We start from the raw sequence: 19,788 nt of genomic DNA, 5'->3' as shown, positions 1-19,788 counted from the left end.
TGCCCCAGACTCTCTGCCCCAGCCTCTCTGCCCCCGCATCACTATCCCAGCCTCTCTGCCCCCGCATCACTATCCCAGCCTCTCTGCCCCAGCCTCACTGAAGTGCCTGCCTCAGTAATGAGAGGAGCAGCACTGACAGTCAAGAGTTATTGTTACAAAGTGACAGTGATATTAACGGTACAGTGACAGTGATATTAACGGTACAGTGACAGTGATATTAACGGTATAGTGACAGTGATATTAACGGTACAGTGACAGTGATATTAACGGTACAGTGACAGTGATATTAACGGTACAGTGACAGTGATATTAACGGTACAGTGACAGTGATATTAACGGTACAGTGACAGTGATATTAACGGTACAGTGACAGTGATATTAACGGTACAGTGACAGTGATATTAACGGTACAGTGACAGTGATATTAACAGTACAGTGATATTAACGGTACAGTGACTGTGATATTAACAGTACAGTGATATTAACGGTACAGTGACAGTGATATTAACAGTACAGTGACAGTGATATTAACAGTACAGTGAAATTGACAGTACGGTGACAGTGATATTAACAGTACAGTGAAATTGACAGTACGGTGACAGGGATATTAACAGTACAGTGAAATTAACAGTACAGTGACAGTGATTTTAACAGTACAGTAAAATTAACAGTACAATGACAGTGATATTAACAGTACAGTGAAATTAACAGTACAGTGACAGTGAAATTAACAGTACAGTGACAGTGAAATTAACAGTACAGTGACAGTGAAATTAACAGTACAGTGACAATAAAATTAACAGTACAGTGACAGTGATATTAACAGTACAGTGATATTAACAGTACAGAGGCAGTAATATTAACAGTAAAGTGACAGTGATATTAACAGTACAGTGATATTAACAGTACAGTGACAGTGATATTAACAGTACAGTGACAGTGATATTAACAGTACAGTGATATTAACAGTACAGTGATATTAACAGTACAGTGATATTAACAGTACAGTGACAGTGATATTAACAGTACAGTGACAGTGATATTAACAGTACAGTGATATTAACAGTACAGTGATATTAACAGTACAGTGATATTAACAGTACAGAGGCAGTAATATTAACAGTAAAGTGACAGTGATATTAACAGTACAGTGATATTAACAGTACAGAGGCAGTAATATTAACAGTACAGTGACAGTGATATTAACAGTACAGTGACAGTGATATTAACAGTACAGTGATATTAACAGTACAGTGATATTAACAGTACAGAGGCAGTAATATTAACAGTAAAGTGACAGTGATATTAACAGTAGAGTGATATTAACAGTACAGTGACAGTGATATTAACAGTACAGTGACAGTGATATTAACAGTACAGTGATATTAACAGTACAGTGATATTAACAGTACAGTGATATTAACAGTACGGTGACAGTGATATTAACAGTACAGTGATATTAACAGTACAGTGATATTAACAGTACAGTGATATTAACAGTACAGTGACAGTGATATTAACAGTACAGTGACAGTGATATTAACAGTACAGTGATATTAACAGTACAGTGATATTAACAGTACAGTGACAGTGATATTAACAGTACAGTGACAGTGATATTAACAGTACAGTGATATTAACAGTACAGTGACAGTGATATTAACAGTACAGTGACAGTGATATTAACAGTACAGTGATATTAACAGTACAGTGATATTAACAGTACAGTGACAGTGATATTAACAGTACAGTGACAGTGATATTAACAGTACAGTGATATTAACAGTACAGTGATATTAACAGTACAGTGACAGTGATATTAACAGTACAGTGACAGTGATATTAACAGTACAGTGATATTAACAGTACAGTGATATTAACAGTACAGTGACAGTGATATTAACAGTACAGTGACAGTGATATTAACAGTACAGTGACAGTGATATTAACAGTACAGTGACAGTGATATTAACAGTACAGTGACAGTGATATTAACAGTACAGTGACGGTGTCTTTAAGGTTTAGGAGGCAGCGGCGAAAGGCCTGATGTCCATTACTCTGATGCCCATAACTCAGTGTGAGTGCATGTATGTATCTGCGTGTGTGTGTGTGCACATGTGTGTGCGCATGTGCATTGATGTGTGTAGGCAGCAGCCAGGAAGCTGAAGCCCCAGCCCCAGGTTCCTCCCACCCTGCACGAGAGGATCCTGGATGAGATCAAATCTGAGAGGAAACTGAGACCTGTCTCTCCTGATGTGATCCGCAGGAGCAGGCTGGGTGAGTGACACCTCTGTCTTTATTTATTTTCTCCTTCTCTTTTTCTTTCTTTCTTTCTTTCTTTCTTTCTTTCTTTCTTTCTTTCTTTCTTTCTTTCTTTCTTTCTTTCTTTCTTTCTTTCTTTCTTTCTTTCCCTCTCTCTCACACACATTCACTCACACTCATTTTGTGAGAAGTTTAAGTATGTTGTGATTATGCACTTTCACGGGTGCTGGGCATTGGCATGAATGAAAGACACAAGGTGAATTATACTTTCTTTCGTTGGTTTGAACGATGTTTCCACCCAGCCAATTTACTGTTCTTGGATGCCTGTGCTGTTCGGCATTACAGCTCTGCTTGTAGTACAACTTAAACATACATCTTGTCTGGTGTTTTGCCAAGTGCCTGTATTGACTATAGCCAAACCAATCCTTAGAATCTGAAGAGAGAATTAATTTTATTTAATTATTATGTTAATGATTTCTCACCATTGGCTATGCACTTTCTACTGACTATGTTAATCATTGTACATTTCCTAACATACAGTACTGTACTGCACTATGGACAGCCGCTACCTGTCGGCAGATGAGGTCTTTCTTCTTGCTAACTTAATATATATATTCTGCCCGTATTCCTCCTACGGATAGCTTAATAACTCTGTAACGCCATCATTGTTTCTCTTGCAGTAATTCGGCCTCTTAGCATGTCTCAAAGTTTTGACTTGTCAGGTAAAGATCTGTCCAGTTACCTGGCTGTTTCTTTACGTCTCTATCTATCGTGGTTGTTGTCCATCTGCCCAAGCTACAGCACGCACATTAATGCTCTCATCTCATGCTTCTTCATGCTTCAGTGGTGGTGTTGATGGTTGGCTTGGTTGGCTCTGCACCGCAGCAGTGTGCTCTCTGGTTGTGATGTCATGATGTCAGACACTGGTCAGGATGAGAACTATCAAGCGCAGAAGGGAGGTTGATGGCTTCCTTCACATCAGCAACTCCCTCTTAGACAACCTCAGCGTATATTTCAATCATTCTGAATCTTAGTTCAATTCTTATGACACTTGTGTTTGAATCTCCACATGGAATGTGAAAGGGCTTAATGATCTACTCAGACTAAGCCCCGGGATAATGTCAAGTTAGATGTAGCCTTACATACCATAGACAGTTGTGAAAAGACTAAGGTAGATGTGACTCAAACAGGCCAACGGTTTTATTCGCTGCCTGTCACTACAGTACATCTCTGATAATGAACTATTTCTCGAAGGCACACTTGCTGACGTCAAAAGCAGTTGTTTTTCTGCATCTCCACACAGCTGGTGCTCATTGTTCTCAGTCCCTCAGGAGGAATTGTAAAACAGTATTTTCCTTGTCTAAATGCTTGAATAATGCTCACTTCAAATTCCATTTTTTTCTGGGATTAGTCTAAACTAATTTGATCTTCCTACATTTTTCTCTAGTCTATTGTTGCGCTTGGGTTGAAACCTACAGTATGTTAAACATATTTGATATTGATAAAAGTTCTTAGCCTATATCCAGTAGAGACAACAGAACTCTTGCCTCCCACTGAAGAATCTATTCATGGAATTCTGCTTCTGGGCCTTTTTCTTTTCCATACTAACATAAATCAGGGAAAGAGTTGCCTTAGCTAAAGAACACCATTACTCAGACATTCTCATTACAAACAACCAAGACGTGCATAACTACCTTCCTCGGTTTCCTAGAAAATGGCGGTCCTCCTCACACAAAGCAGTTGTTCATCTTGGAGAGTGAGTCTGCAGAATTTAATCAGAGGTGGGATCAGTGAGCAGCGTAGACAGGAGCTGTCGGTACACACACACACACACACACACACACACACACACACACACACACACACACACACACACACACACACACACACACACACACACACACACACACACACACACACACACACACACACACACACACACACACACACACACACACACACACACCTGTCGGCTCTGTTCAACGCAAAATAAAGCACATTCTCACAAACATCACACTGTATTTCCAACATCGCCTGCATTGGTCACTTAGCACTTCTGATTAACTTACAGTATATGGCCGTTTTTAAAACGGATAAGAAGAGGATGCCTTCTGTTTTATAAGGTTGTACTGCAGTGGTTACCCAAAAATGTCATCACATCCTCGAGTGAGATAGATAGCCAATGAATTTACATTGGTGACACTGAAAATCATTTCTAATAATCTACACTCTTACTCTTTTATGTGTCAACACTTCCTGTTGTGGGCAGGGTATCTGAGCTTTGACAAGTCTGATTGGCTGTGCTTGACATTTCTCCCACTGATCCCAGCGTCTTTCATCACACCGGAGGCTCTTTGACCCTTTGCTCATCCACAGCTACTAGTCGGTTCAATTTATTGTTGTGCAGGTTTAATGTGTGTGTGTGTTATGTGAGTGTATATGTGATGGTTGGCTATCTGAACTTCATTGCAGCTGGGTACTTGTCCCCTTACTTTGTGGTCAGATTCTCCAATACCAATACTCACCGAGAGAGAGAGCCTGTCACTTGACTACAGAACTCTATGTTTGGGGATAGGGATAAACCATTAGTACAGTCTGGCCTATCATATTTAAGGAAGTGTTCCCTTTTAGGTGGAGGCATATACTACAGCACTCCACAGTTGATCCTTACACGTCAAGGTAAAGTATGTGGAGTGGTTTGGCTCTGTTTATGTGACTAGCAACTTGTGTGCTGCAACACATAATGTTAGCCCTGTTTCGTTTGTCTGCCTATTTGGCTGTATCCTAACACTACTGCTTATGCCTCGACTAAAATAGACTGAATTATACTATATCGACAAATATAGTTTACATAAACCAGTGCTTTACAATGTTTTTGCTTTTGACTGACACTGAGCATAGTGCCAGAAATGGTAGATGTTTGATCTGCTCTAGTTTAAACCTGGATCCTAGGACCAGTCAGTCTTCTCCCAGGCAGGCAGGTTTAGAAGGTCCAGGACAGCAGTAGAGGAGGAGTTGGCCTCCCACTGAGGTGATGAGCTCATATTTGAGCCTTTTTCCAGAATAGGTATTCACATGCTCACTGCGTGGTCCTTTTCACAGAGAGGGAGATAAAGAGAGGGTGAGAAAGAAGGAGACTGAGAGAGAGAGAGCGCCTGGCAAGGCCTCAATGCATCCACAGATCAGATCTGCCTCTGCTACTGATTATCTGCTGTTTCCAGCACTCTCTTCTCCATCCCTTCCTCCGTCATCCCTCCCTATTTGATTTCTCTCTCTCTCTTAGGGGGAGAAGTTGTCAATGAGGCTAGGAGGGAGGGAGTCAGCCAGGGTTAGGGTTTCATTAGAATCCTGCTCAGTCCAGGTCTTAAAGGGTAATGAAAGTAGAATCCATGTTGTATGTGTAACACCAGGCTGCTTCTCCGTCTCTCCTCAACTCACACTCCCTCCTCCCTACCGCTGGTGTCTTCCCCTCGGGTCTGTTCAGGACTGTGCAACGTTACCGAACACTCAGATTGAAATGTATCACGTAGAACAGATATGTTTGGCTGTCATGTGGAGCTGGGAATTCTGTTCCCAGCTCTATTCATGATATTTCTATCTGCAGTGTTCAGTATAGTTATCTACTTTGCATCCAGCTGAAATCACCCCTGGGTATTTGAGTTGTCCTCTGTCTGATCAATCTTCTTGTGACAACCTCTCTGTCCAGATGTGTCCAGCCCTGACGGCCGCAGGAAGACTTCCAGCACCATGACCCTCAGCAGTCTGTCCAATGGGGGGCCAGGGGTACCAGGGGGTGGAGCCCAGGCCCTATGTCAGAGGAAGAGGCTGAAAGCACCCACCCTGTCAGAACTGGACAGCTCCGACTCTGACGTAAGTGTGTGTGTGTCTGTGTGTATATGTGTGTGTGCTCGCACGTGCATTTGTGTGTATGTGTGTCTTCTTCTGGTAGTTGACATCAGTATACATCCTACAGCACTGCTCTCTGTTGTTCCCCTTACAGGATGACATCACCATTGGGGGTCAAAAGTCAGCTAGTAGCTCCAGTGTCTCTACATCGGTGGTGGACGACACCTCTCCAGAGTCTGTACTGGGCAGGAAGAGTGAGTTGACTTGTGGACCAGAAGGCCAGTGTTAGGGTTAGGGTTCGGCCAGGGTGTGCACATGAAGCTAGGGTTGGGGTTAGGGTTCAGCTAGGGTTGGGGTTAGGGTTCAGCTAGGGTTGGGGTTGGGGTTAGGGTTCAGCTAGGGTTAGGGTTCGGGTTCAGCCAGGGTGTGCACATGAAGCTAGGGTTGGGGTTAGGGTTATGGTTCAGCCAGGGTGTGGACATGAAGCTAGGGTTGGGGTTGGGGTTAGGGTTCAGCTAGGGTTGGGGTTATGGTTCAGCTAGGGTTGGGGTTAAGGTTCAGCTAGGGTTAGGGTTCGGGTTTAGCTAGGGTTAGGGTTCGGGTTCGGGTTCAGCCAGGGTGTGGACATGAAGCTATGGTTAAAGATTATCATAGAGATCCTATAATGTGCTTTCGCAGCTCTCAGCTGTTCACCCGACAGCTCTTCTATGCTATCAAAGAGGGAGTGTTCTCAGTCAACTTAACTGGTAATATAAGGGTTTGAGTACTACATAAAAGTATATCACACATGTCCCCCCCCAGCTCCACCCATGTTCCTGCCCATCTCCTCAACCCCCCAGCCTGAGAGACGGCTGGCCCCCCAGAGGAGACACTCCATTGAGAAGGAGACGCCCACCAACGTACGGCAGTTCATACCCCCATCCAGACAGAGCTCCAAGTCTCTGGTGAGTAACAGAAGAGAAGTAGGAAAAGAGAAGAGTTTATCAATCTGGAGAAAATGAGCACATTGGAGATTTTGGTTCCTGAATAGTGTGTCAGTTTGTCTTGTGTTCATCAGCCTCCATCTTCTTTCTGTTAGGTGATGCTCCTAACACCCCACCTCCAATCCCCCCCACCTCTTCTCCTCCACACTAACCCCTTTAACCCCTGGCCTCCCCCACTTCCATACACCTCTATAACCCCTGGCCTCCCCCTCTTCCATACACCTCTAACCTCTGGCCTCCCCCTCTCCCATCCACCTCTATAACCCCTGGCCTCCCCCTCTTCCATACACCTCTAACCTCTGGCCTCCCCCTCTCCCATCCACCTCTATAACCCCTGTCCTCACCCATACACCTCTATAACCCCTGTCCTCACCCTCTTCCATACACCTCTATAACCCCTGGCCTCCCCCTCTTCCATACACCTCTATAACCCCTGGCCTCACCCTCTTCCATACACCTCTATAACCCCTGGCCTCCCCCTCTTCATACACCTCTATAACCCCTGCCCCCCCCCCTTCCATAAACATCTATAACCCCTGGCCTCCCCCTCTTCCATACACCTCTATAACCCCTGTCCTCCCCCTCTTCCATCCACCTCTATAACCCCTGTCCTTCTCAGGTCGGGAGGATAGCCCACCATCTGTTCCCCTGGACCCCACTCCTCCTCCACTCCCCCCCCTACACTCTCCACCCCTTACGGAGCTCCTACCCTGTCGAGGTGTTTGTCTTGGGCATGGTGTGGTCTGCCCTGTCTGCTCTCTGCAGGGGAAGAAAGCCTATCAAGGTTTGCCAGTCGCCCCTTATGTCCCTGCTGGCGCATCGTAGTTCATCTTCTAATGCTTCCTGCTTTCCTAGAGACCCATCCCTCAGCCCAGGACTGTTGTTGTAGAAAGCCCTTCAGTTTAGGTGTGACTGTCATATTGCATTTTGACAGTCAACAGCAGATGCATCCCTCGCTGGAGCCCCAATCATTCCATCATACTCAACTTTCCTCCATTTAACCGTAGTTGTAGTCATTGTGATTGCAAGCATCATGTAGCCTAGCGAGCCACTGCCAATTAAAACAATGCTCTAGATAGATGAAGTCCTTCATGTTGTGTATACTGTATATAACGTACTGTTGTTCAGTAGCAAGTATAAACTCCCTGTTTTTTTGTTATTGTTGATACTCCCTGGGATCTCCCCCTCCCTCCCTGTCTCTAGGCCAGAGACAATGCAGCCCACTGTTTCTGAGTCATAAGATCAGCAGCAGGAGCCACAGCAACATTACAGAGTTACAGTATATGAATGGTTCTTCTGAGACTGAGAAACATTAGCTGGGTGCAACAACAACAAAAACTTTGAATGGAGACACACTATTGAGACACATTATTGAGACACATTATTGAGACACATTATTGGAACAACACCAGGATGACCAGTAATTGCAGCAGCAATAGACCTGGTGTACTGTTGAATGTAGCATCTCCGTAGTCTCACCGCACGCTTATTTATTGAAGTCAAAAACGGGCAGAAAGAAGCAGAAAACCAACCCCAGCTACAGAGCAGAGGGGCCTTGTCTGTTTTTAGGTTGTCTAGACTTTTAAGTGAAGCAGAACTAAGTAGAGGATCTCTGGAATTTTCACAAATATTGACATTATCTGTCATCACTTTGGGCGGCAGGGTAACCTCGTGGTTAGAGCGTTGGACTAGTAACCGGAAGGTTGCAAGTTCAAATCCCGAGCTGACAAGGTTCAAATCTGTCGTTCTGCCCCTGAACAGGCAGTTAACCCACTGTTCCTAGGCCGTCATTGAAAATAAGAATTTGTTCTTAACTGACTTGCCTAGTTAAATAAAGGTAAAATAAAAATAAAACTCAAGTTGTTTACTTGTTCCTTGCCCTTTGTTTGTCCCCTCATCTTGCCAAATGAACAATGGAGACTTTCTTTGGCCAAACTAGTCTGAACCCGGACAGAGTGCATCGAGAGGTGCTGGTGTGTGTGGACGGAATGGTAACAAGGGCAGTGAGTGCGGTTGTCGTAGTAACCCGGCCGGTGCTGTGTGTGTGTGTGTTTTCAGGAGGAGTTCTGTTTCCCAGTAGAGTGCTTGTCCCTGACGGTGGAAGAGGTGATGCACATCAGACAGGTGCTGGTCAAAGCAGACCTGGAGAAGTTCCAACAGTACAAGGACGTGTACAACGCTATGAAGAAGGGAAAGGTCCGTTTACCGCTGGTCACCCAGCTGAAGTACAAGTCTCTCGGACTAAACATCACAGTACCTATTGTTGGGGAAAATCATCTTACACGTTCCTTTCAAAATCTTTGTGCTCACTGGATTTGATCACACACTGCTTTTTGAATGATTTGATTGCTTTTGTGCAACTTTTGATGCACCCGTTCTGAATTCCTTCTTTGTTACAGCTTTGCTTCTGTTGCCGATCCAAAAGGTTTTCCTTGTTCACCTGGTCCTACACCTGCCAGTTCTGCAAAAGGCCTGTGTGTTCACAGTGCTGTCAAAAAGTATGTCATATCTATTCTCCCACACTGATAGAAAGTCAGCCCATAATATTGACAGTCCTATACTGTACCTCCAGTGTCTTTATGAGTGTGTTCATACTCTGCTCTATGTCTGTCTCTCTGTCAGATGAGGCTGCCCTCCAAGCCCTATGCCATCCTGCCCATCTATTCCCTGGGCTCTACCACCACTCTACCCAGGGACCGGGTAGCAGCTCTGGGGAAAGCTGCCAGTTTAGCTGGTCCAGCAGCAGCAGTTTCAGCAGGAAAAGGAAAAGCAGCAGCCTCAGCAGCAGCAGCAGGACCAAGCAGAGCAGCAGCAGCCCCCAAGCCTGAGAAGCCCTCTACCAGCCACCACCGCCTCAGCCTTCAGAAGACCATGTCCAAGTAGGCACCCCTCTACTTCTTCTCTAGATTATAACACTCCCGGTTTAGATTTACAAGAATTATTCTCAAATGAAGTGTTGTTCTATTTTAAGAGCAACTGTAGCCGACTGAGCCCAGTGAGGGACAGGGACAGAACCTACTCTGTTACACAACTTAGTGTTAACCTCTCCTCTCCTCCCTCTCTCAGGTTGTCTAAGCACGGTAGTCTGGAGAAGTCCCAGTCCCGTGATGAGGTGGAGCTCCCAGCGGAGCTGACGGAGGACTGGAGCACCATGGAAGTGTGTGTAGACTGCAAAAAGTTCATCCACGACATCATCTCCTCCAGCAAGCACAGCCTCTCCCTGGCCACCAAGCGGGCACGCTTAAAACGCAAGACCCAGTCCTTCTACATGTCGTCCCCCAAAGGAGCTGATTACCGACCCTCGGAAAGAACAATCAACGAGGTCTAGACTCTCCCCTCGTCCTTGTCTACCTTCTCCACAATCTTCTAGCTGCTCCCAGAACTTATGGCACAATACAGAACTCTGAGTGACTGGGTTTTGATCTGGATGACTGTGCTGCGATCCGGCCTGTACCAGTAGACGTGTCTAGTTTAGTCTGTCTGTCGATGCTGTCAGAGCGGGCTGTGGACCTTTACTTTTCCTTGGAGATATGTGGACTGTGTAGTCAGTGCTGGTTGCCATGTCCTCTGATCGTCACATACAGTACGAGTACTTTCAGACAAAAGGATACTAGTCCATTTTTATACAATATTTTGCTCGGTAATGTAATTTCTCCCATAATGTTTTGCCATAGAGAGGTGGTTAAGGACACTGAATGATCAAATGTAAAGTATGAGGTGGTGTAAAGATTCAAAGCGGTATGGCCTCAGTCACCCCCTATACTGGCACAATTGGTGGAATGTGGTAGGAGCTACTCACCCACAGAAAAATCAATGAGCACAAGGCAAAATAATGCTCCATATTTGAATTCCTCAGGCTGTGGTATTCTATTGTAAGAGAGCAGGTGTGATGCTAACAACACAGGTCCCATACTGAGAGCTGTGAACACCTTAAAGTGGAGACAATATGAGTTAAAAGCAACAAACGATTGGATGATGACTTGAAAGGATATGGAACTGTAGATGTTTTTTTGACAAGTTATCATTTTCTATGGTATGGTGTACATATGGTTGGGCTTCGAGTCAGGTGGTTTGTGGTGAAAAGTTGTCTCCCCTTTTTACTCTTCTTGACATGTTCAGGTTATTTTCAGCTGACGGTACAATAATGAATTATGCTCATTGATGTTCTCTGGGTTCTGAGCCGTCTTGATGAAGCAGAACAGGTAAACAAACAACGTGTCACTTTGCTCAAAGTTGGATCATACCCATGAAGGTATCCCAAACCGCTCACCTGTCTCTCCGTAGGCGCTAGGGTCTACAGGAATGTCAGGTGTCAGCTTTAGTGCCAAAAGATTCCCTTCTGTCTAAACCTTAATATAAAACCCACATGAGTATTTGGTGTAAATACTCATTGACCTTACTATAGATAGCCATCGCAGCCCCCGATTAGAGCATGCTTCTCCAAAAGACGTCAGACTGCTGAATATACTGACTATAGAAATAGAAGGGATAGAATGAATAGAACCCCATTCAAGTCAATGATGGGATAATGGGTGGACTGGCAGCCATTTTGAGTGTACCCGTGCCTATGTCACAAATATATAGGTTAAGACAACGTCGTCATAAATCTGGGAACAGTGCCGTTTCTAACTGCCAGTGCTGTTGCCAACTACCATTGTTGTATATTATTATGGGATATTAGAATCCCGTTGTCTTAACCTTTGTCATATTCAACCTAGACCCATGTCAGGAAGTAAAATCAGGATGTGTACCCTTCATACTGTGCTGTGCTGTTTTGTTGAGTCAACTCAACTGACATTACAAAAAATCTATTACATTGCTTGAGTCACATCAGTTAGCATCATTTGAATGAACAGTCTTCATTACCATGGCAATCCAGCATCAGTTGATAGAACATTCCATGGAAATTATAACCATGGAATAACCATGGAAATTATCGCATCACAATATCATGGAGCCATTGTGAGTGTACAAACGAGTTTACCAGTCAAATGTCCAGAGTTAGTGCTTCCAAGCCCGTTCTATTCATTCTATTTCTATGATACTAATGCTATGACATGATGAAGGAACAGTATTGACCCAGTTTTTGTCACTGGCAGTTGAACACGTGCGATATCATTGAGCAGGTACAGTAATTATGCTAGATAATCATAACAAAAGCAGACACAAACAGTAGAAATCACTTTTTGTCAATATTTTGTATAGCCTGTGCCCCCAAAAATCATCTAGTCTGTCCCAGTAACAAGCATGCGCCCCCAGAAATATATGCATATATGAAATGATCTCAAATGGTCTTTCTTTGCTTTACAATAGTTATGGTATGATTTAACATGCTTAAAACCACCCTCTGTTTTATTGTATAGGCAGCAAAGAATGGTATTACACGCTACTCTACTGTTCAACTCAAAGCCTCAAAATGATGCCTTCATGAATTTGTATATCAGTTGTGTGGGACTGTGGTGTGTCTTAACCATACAGTTTGTCTCTAAACCAGAAGCAGAAACATATTTCGGGAGCCAGGAATCAGGATGTATGTATATTAAAGTGACTATTACAAATCCAGTCTTGTTCCTTATATTTCTGCCTTAAATACACTGCCTTCTTCTCTCATCATTAACATATTATTGTTGTGACAGATTGAATCCACAGCGAGTCAGCATACTGTATGTAAATATTATTTATAGTAATGTCCGTCCATAGAGCAGGTCTGTGTTTCCTTGACACTTTACATCACAACTAAAATCATGTAGACTTGGGGCTATTAATTTAGTCTAGATCCAAACTAAATTGCTCTGTTTGGTAAAGTGAAATACAACTATTCAGGTAGGATCCAGGCTACTATTAACTAGTTTATAGATTGTATCTCACAAAACAAGTCATTGCAGGACAGAATATGGACTACAGTAAGTAGAGGTGGTCTATTGTGTGCTACATAAAAGAAAGGCCCATATGTGACAGCAACATGCATGTACTACTGTGTAGCTTGTATCTTTAATCTGTTCAAACCTTCCAGCTGTAACTCCCTCCCAGAGAGCTCAAGAAATGATGACAAAGAATAATAAAAATGTAATGCAATACCTTTACAATGTTGCATGGATATTTCATTAAGTGACTTGCCGGAGAAATAGAGAAAGCAATCGATTGAGATGTTTGTTTTTATTGACGTATAAAACAATAATAATTGATGTACCTTTTATAATAAACTTTTTCTTTCTATAGGAATAACCTATTTCAACAAATGTTGATAACTTAGTAGAACAGTGAATATGTACAGTATCATTTTCAGTAAAGATAAATCCGTATGTCCTAACATTTATTCAAATGAATACATTAAGAATACATTCAAAGTAAAACAGCACCTTTTCTTTTCTTTTTTTTGCAGCAAGTAAATACTTCAAATAAATTAAATGCACTTTATCAGCAGCAGTGGTCAGTGCGGTCATTATAAATTGGGTTCACAGAACATAATCTAGGTACTGTATGATTCAATACTTATTCCATAAGTCTACGGACCAAAAATATGGTTCATTTTTGATTATGTAGGGTTAAGTTATACTATCCAAACAATACACTACAATTTACAATACATTTACATTCCCTAGAAATCAAGTTCATCGACACAGCAAGGAACATGGTCCTTCTGTAGCTCAGTTGGTAGAGCATGGCGCTTGTAACGCCAGGGTAGTGGGTTTGATTCCCGGGACCACCCATACGTAGAATGTATGCACACATGACTGTAAGTCGTTTTGGATAAAAGCGTCTGCTAAATGGCATATATTATTATTATATATTATTACAATGTAGCCAATGGCCATACATTTTGTCCCCATATCACTCATGGAGATTGAGAGCCACGGTTGCCTGTGGTGCAGTAACTTGCTCAAGCGCACAACAGCAGGAGATGGCATCTAGGATAGAAGAGTTTAAATGCATATATGATATGTATGGCTCTGATAGGATACTGATGCAGTGCCACACAACAACTAGTTTAGACATTAAAGGTTAGGCATGAACTTTGAATGGTTAAGGTAAGGGTTCAGGTTTGGGATAGGCTTAAAACTAAAATCTCAAATACAACTTTCTATCACTGGATTCAAACATGAAACCTTTGGCACCAGAGGCAGGTAACCTAGCGGTTAAGAGCGATGGGCCAGTAACTGAAAGGTCACTGGTTTGAATTTCTTAGTGAAAAATCTGTCTAGGTGAAAAATCTGTCTAGGTGAAAAATCTGTCGATGTGCCCTAATTGCTCCTGTAAGTCACTCTGGATAAAAGAGTCTGCTAAATGACTTAAATGGAAACTAGTTGGTGGTGTATGAGGGGAGTTTCCCCAATACAATGTAAACCACTTTGAGCATCTGGAAAAGCACGACACAAATCCAATCAGCTACTTTCATTAATGAGTTTTTCTTCTTCCTCTTCTTCCTCTTCCGGTGTGTCTTCAGCCTGCAGGCTGTTGTTGTCCCCGATGATGACATACTGCAGTTGGGACCCGTAGACCTGGACACTCCTCTGGAGCTCTGGATCTAGACAGACCTGTACTGCTCTCTGGTGATCACTGGTGACGTTGCCTCCCATTGTCTCTGTAATAGAGTCATCAATGGAATGCAGTACAGTACATGAAAGTTATGAATATAATGGCTTCTTTGAACTCATTAATGAAAGGTCAAGTGAAGGGTAAAATGAAATTCTTAAGCTCCGAGCTCCAACTGTGCAGGTCAAAAAGAGAAGTGAATAATTATAATAATACATACAGTTGAAGTCAGAAGTTTACATGCACCTTAGCCAAATGCATTTAAACGCAATTGTTCACAATTCCTTACATTTAATCCTAGTAAGAGTTCCCTGTCTAATGTCAGTTAGGATCACCACCTTATTTCAAGAATGTGAAATGTCAAAATGAGTTGAGAGAATGATGTATTTCAGCTTTTATTTCTTTCATCACATTCCCAGTGGGTCAGAAGTTTACATACACTCAATTAGTATTTTGTAGCATTGCCTTTAAGTTGTTTAACTTGGGTCAAACATTTTGGGTAGCCTTCCACAAGCTTCCCACAATAAGTTTGGTGAATTTTGGCCCATTCCTCCTGACTGAGCTGGTGTAACTGAGTCAGGTTTGTAGGCCTCCTTGCTTGCACACGCTTTTTCAGTTCTGCCCACACATTTTCTATAGGATTGAGGACAGGGCTTTGTGATGGCCACTCCAATACCTTGACTTTGTTGTCCTTAAGCCATTTTGCCACAACTTTGGAAGTATGCTTGGGGTCATTGTCCATTTGGAAGACCCATTTGCGACCAAACTTTAACTTCCTGACTGATGTCTTGAGATGTTGCTTCAATATATCCACATAATTTTACCTCCTCGTGATGCCATCTATTTTGTGAAGTGCACCAGTCCCTCCTGCAGCAAAGCACACCCACAACATGATGCTGCCACCTCCGTGCTTCACGGTTGGGATGGGGTTCTTCGGCTTGCAAGCCTCCCGCTTTTCCGCCAAACATAACAATGGTCATTATGGCCAAACAGTTCTATTTTTGTTTCAGACCAGAGTATTTTTGTTTCAGACCAGAGTACATTTTTCCAAAAAGTATGATCTTTGTCCCCATGTGCAGTTGCAAACTGTAGTCTGGCTTTTTTGGGGCGGTTTTGGAGCAGTGGCTTCTTCCTTGCTGAGCAGTCTTTCAGGTTATGTCGATATAGGACTCGTTTTACTGTGGATATAGATACTTTTGTACCCGTTTCCTCCAGCATCTTCACAAGGTCCTTTGCTGTTGTTCTGGGGTTGATTTGCACTTTTTCACCAAAGTATGTTAATCTCTAGGAGACAGAACGAGTCTCCTTCCTGAGCGGTATGACGGCTGCGTGGTCCCATGGTGTTTATACTTGCGTACTATTGTTTGTACAGATGAACATGGTACCTTCAGGCGTTTGCTCCCAAGGGGGCTATTATTGCTCCCAAGGATGAACCACACTTCTGGAGGTCTTGGCTGATTTCTTTTGACTTTCCCATGATGTCAAGTAAAGAGGCACTGAGTTTGAAGGTAGGCTTTGAAATACATCCACAGGTACACCTCCAATTGACTCAAATGATGTCATTTTGCCTATCAGAAGCTTCTAAAGCCATGACATCATTTTCAGAAATTTTCAGAGCTCTTTAAAGGCACAGTCAACTTAGTAAACTTCTGACCCACTGGAATTGTGATACAGTGAATTATAAGTGAATTACTCTGTCTTGTAACACATCATTTTAATTATATGAATTGATGAGAATTTGACTGTAACTTACCATGCCTAGCATCCTCTGAACCCATGCTCTGAGGTTGTTGTATACACGTTGTCACTCCTTGAAAGTTGCCATCTCCAATGATGCAGTTACTCAAATTGGAATGGCTGATGTTGATGACGTAAGTTGGGGCAGTGTTGGTCCTCCTCCTCTCTGTTGTTTGGGACGTGAGAAAAAAGGAAAGAGGTTGAAAAATGGGAAATAGTCTGTTGTTGACAATAGTATCCCGGCGATTCCCTTGCGTCATGATGATGACATACTGTAAAAACCTTCCATGAGCTTTAGTTTTGGACACGTGGAGAAACCATTTAGATGTAAGCCTACACTTTACCTATATAAAAAAAGATTTTATATGAGGAATGGAACATTCTTGAGGCTCTGGAACATTCTTGGGCCTCACCTGCATCGGACACCAAATGGTGCTGGGTTTCCAGTGCTTCCAAAAGGTAAAGTGAGGTAGAATTCGGCTTACCATATACATAACATATACCATATACTACAGAGAAAACGTGCTGCAATCTAGGCCAAGTTAGCCTAACCTCTCTAAATACCACATAACGTTACTATTTTAATTTTATTTTGTATAACCTTTATTTTAATTAGAATCACAAAATCACCGTAAGCCTAGACTATTCATAACCATATCTAAATGTTGATGAAAACTACATGAAAACTATAGACATGTAGGCCAAAGTAATTTATTTGCAATTAATCAAATGAAAAAAAATACACTTTTGAAGAGACTTACCTGGGAGGCCTGTAACTCTTTCGAACTGTGGTGGGCACTGGCAACACTTTTCTAGTGAGTCGAAAAAGAGCAGACAGGCGTTGCGACCTTTCTTCAGCACCACCTGGAGCAGTTTGGCAGCCTTCTCCATGTCTGTTCTCTGGGACCAGATCACCTGGCTCTCGTACTCTGTGATGGTCCTGGAGCTCAACAAGTACACGCACAGCCTTTCCACTGCACAGCATGACATAGATTTGCTAAGAGCGTGTAACTGAAGTTGTAAACTCCTTTCTTGGATGAGAGAGCATGCAAAAATAACAGAAACAAATATTTCAGTGTTGTTAAAACATGATAATAATATGCATTCGCTTAATTAATTTAAAAGAAAATGTGATGGGAAGGTGAAAGAAGTGTAGTGTAGACTAATGCAAAAAATATCACATTCACATCGACTCTGTTATTCTCACGGGTTATTCCCCATCTAAACCACTTTCTGACTGTAAACATAACATCATCTCGTGCCTGCCTGCCTGCCCTACATTTCTAACAAACGCATTTCCATTACATTTTAGATCTTAACATTAACACCCAACTGTATAGTTTATAGTGTAGGCCTAAATAAAGAGTTCTTGTATTTCATCAATTGCTTCCATACATATCATAGGCCTATCCCTCTTTGTTTAGATTGAACCATTGTAATCTCGGTTCACACAGAGCTAAAATTGTAAACTGTCAATCCACGAAAGATTAGAGGAAAGTGATTTGTTACCAGGTAAAATCTCGCATTTTTCGTTACATTGTAACATAATTGTTAATTTGACAGAACGATATAGGCTACATTACAACATTGCACCACTCTGTGTGTATCTTTTCGGTTGTCGGTAATTTTTATAGGCTGCGGTAGCAACATTTCTGAAATAAAAGTCCCTAATGCTGGCGGGTATGCTCAGACTGTTTTGGGAGTTTCCACTTGCTTCCCCCCTCATAATAAATTCCCCAACCGCGCTTGTATTGTCAAGAAGAACAGAATTGCAAGAATTGGCAAGAATTGCAGAAAATTGGCCATGATATAAAGTTTTGTTGACGTTATAAATGCATTTGAATTATTCTAATGTTATAGGATTGCTAGAGTAGCCTATGCTTAAACCAATACTTGCAATAGCCATTTGTGGAACACTGCAGGTTTATCACCACAGTACATTTGGTTTCAGTTTGTATATTGATTTGTCATTCCGTTTTCTCGTCAATACCTATTAGACAGAAGGTCCTAGGATGATTCGGTGATATATCTATCAGATGAGGGTAAGGACCAATGTACAGGTCCCCTCCATTAATTTCCTTTGGAAGAAAAATTACACTATGTTGATTTCAGTAGAGGAATATTATGCAATCGCTGCCGAGGGAGCGTCTTAAAAGTGCAATCAGCTGTAGCTGGTGTTTACAGAAACTTTTTTTAAATTAAATAATCTATAGATCTTAAACCAACTGTTTATCCCTCAATAATTACATTTTAAAATTGTATCTTGTTTATTTTTTATGGATTTTATGTAGAAATATGAGCTCAAAAAACATAAATAGGCCTATGATCTTTCTCACTCGTATGCAACCTACTGTAGCCTGCTTGTATGACCTAGAGAGCTAAAATCACTTGTGGCAAAGTCACTATTGCCTCTAACCCATGATGCACCCATTAGAATTCCCATTTTAAAGATCCCCGATTTATAAATTAATATTTCATAATTATCCTTTTTAATGGCTTCCGCTCTACATGTACAGACAAGTGCGGTGTGTTCCCTGACCTCTATCATCAAAGTGAATAACTTTTTACAGCTGTGGTTATTAATTCAATAGCTTCCAGTCCAAATGACATATACATCAGTTTATATCGTTGACCTCCCTTGTCCATAGTACACCCATTATAATTGCAATTTTATATTGCATTGATATTCATACGAATATTTCATGTGATAAGTCTAATTTTCAATAGCTCACTGTCGAAATGAGCTATATATATACAGGCAAGTGTGATGGGTTCCTGGTCCACTCTTATCAAAGGTACACCTTTTAATGTTTCAAAATGACTCCCCTTTGCTTTTCTACAAATATTTATCTTATTTTTACAGATCTAATTTTCAATTGCTTCCAGTCCAAATTACATACACAGTGCATATTCACACCCCTTGACTTTTACCACATTTAGTTGTGTTACAAAGTGGGATTAAAATGTATTTAATTGTGTTTTTTTGTCAACGATATACACAAAATACTATGTAATGTCAAAGTGGAAGAAAAATTCTAACATTTGTAAAAAAAAAAAAAAAAGTTAAAAAAAAGTTCAAATAAACCCAAATCAAATCAAATCAAATCAAATTTTATTTGTCACATACACATGGTTAGCAGATGTTAATGCGAGTGTAGCGAAATGCTTGTGCTTCTAGTTCCGACAATGCAGTAATAATCAACAAGTAATATAACTAACAATTCCAAAACTACTGTCTTATAAACAGTGTAAGGGGATAAAGAATATGTACATAAGGATAGATGAATGAGTGATGGTACAGGGCAGCATAGGCAAGATACAGTAGATGGTATCGAGTACAGTATATACATATGAGATGAGTATGTAAACAAAGTGGCATAGTTAAAGTGGCTAGTGATACATGTATTACATAAGGATGCAGTCGATG

The 19,788-nt window shown here is 41.8% G+C and overlaps 2 protein-coding genes across 5 annotated transcripts in view; one reads left to right on the top strand and one right to left on the bottom strand.

Annotated features, from left to right (window-relative positions):
- Nucleotides 1-11,996, top strand: part of LOC123997902 (protein spire homolog 1-like) — a 55,095-nt gene extending 43,099 nt beyond the window's left edge. The window contains exons 8-16 of one of the 3 annotated variants that reach the window (XM_046302596.1): nt 2,148-2,277; nt 4,894-4,941; nt 5,969-6,132; nt 6,263-6,362; nt 6,910-7,052; nt 9,150-9,287; nt 9,491-9,589; nt 9,714-9,970; nt 10,158-11,996. In XM_046302596.1, coding sequence (XP_046158552.1) covers nt 2,148-2,277; nt 4,894-4,941; nt 5,969-6,132; nt 6,263-6,362; nt 6,910-7,052; nt 9,150-9,287; nt 9,491-9,589; nt 9,714-9,970; nt 10,158-10,419 — 1,341 coding nt within the window. In that variant the 3' untranslated portion in view covers nt 10,420-11,996. Of the gene's footprint in view, nt 1-2,147; nt 2,278-2,942; nt 2,985-4,893; nt 4,942-5,968; nt 6,133-6,262; nt 6,363-6,909; nt 7,053-9,149; nt 9,288-9,490; nt 9,590-9,713; nt 9,971-10,157 lie in introns of all 3 variants that reach the window. The other 2 variants (XM_046302597.1, XM_046302598.1) reach the window with 2 other exon arrangements.
- A 1,243-nt stretch (nt 11,997-13,239) lies between these two features.
- Nucleotides 13,240-17,992, bottom strand: LOC123997904. Of its 2 annotated transcripts, XM_046302599.1 has the most exons (4): nt 17,871-17,992; nt 17,123-17,392; nt 16,378-16,527; nt 13,240-14,673 (listed from the first exon to the last, which is right to left on the bottom strand). In XM_046302599.1, the coding sequence occupies exons 1-4, from the start codon at nt 17,905-17,907 to the stop codon at nt 14,474-14,476; spliced, it is 657 nt and encodes a 218-aa protein (XP_046158555.1). In that variant the 5' UTR covers nt 17,908-17,992; the 3' UTR covers nt 13,240-14,473. The 2 variants fall into 2 exon arrangements, with proteins under 2 accessions (XP_046158555.1, XP_046158556.1); XM_046302600.1 differs by lacking the exon at nt 17,871-17,992 and having other exon boundaries at nt 17,123-17,395.
- Between the last annotated feature and the right edge of the window lie 1,796 nt (nt 17,993-19,788).

The sequence above is a fragment of the Oncorhynchus gorbuscha genome, linkage group LG15, assembly GCF_021184085.1.
Source record: "Oncorhynchus gorbuscha isolate QuinsamMale2020 ecotype Even-year linkage group LG15, OgorEven_v1.0, whole genome shotgun sequence".
NCBI classification, from domain to species: Eukaryota; Metazoa; Chordata; class Actinopteri; order Salmoniformes; family Salmonidae; genus Oncorhynchus; species Oncorhynchus gorbuscha.
Note: the sequence above shows the minus strand (reverse complement) of the source record. Positions and strands in the feature narration are given on the sequence as shown.

Bases quoted from the DNA above. Each gene is read 5' to 3' on its own strand.
- LOC123997904 (XM_046302599.1), bottom strand. From the start codon at position 17,907: ATGTTACAATGTAACGAAAAATGCGAGATTTTACCTG. The intron at 16,528-17,122 runs GTAAGTCTCTTC...CCCAAACAACAG, and splicing joins AAGAGTTACAGGCCTCCCAG to AGAGGAGGAGGACCAACACT. The intron at 14,674-16,377 runs GTAAGTTACAGT...ACTCTATTACAG, and splicing joins TTCAGAGGATGCTAGGCATG to AGACAATGGGAGGCAACGTC.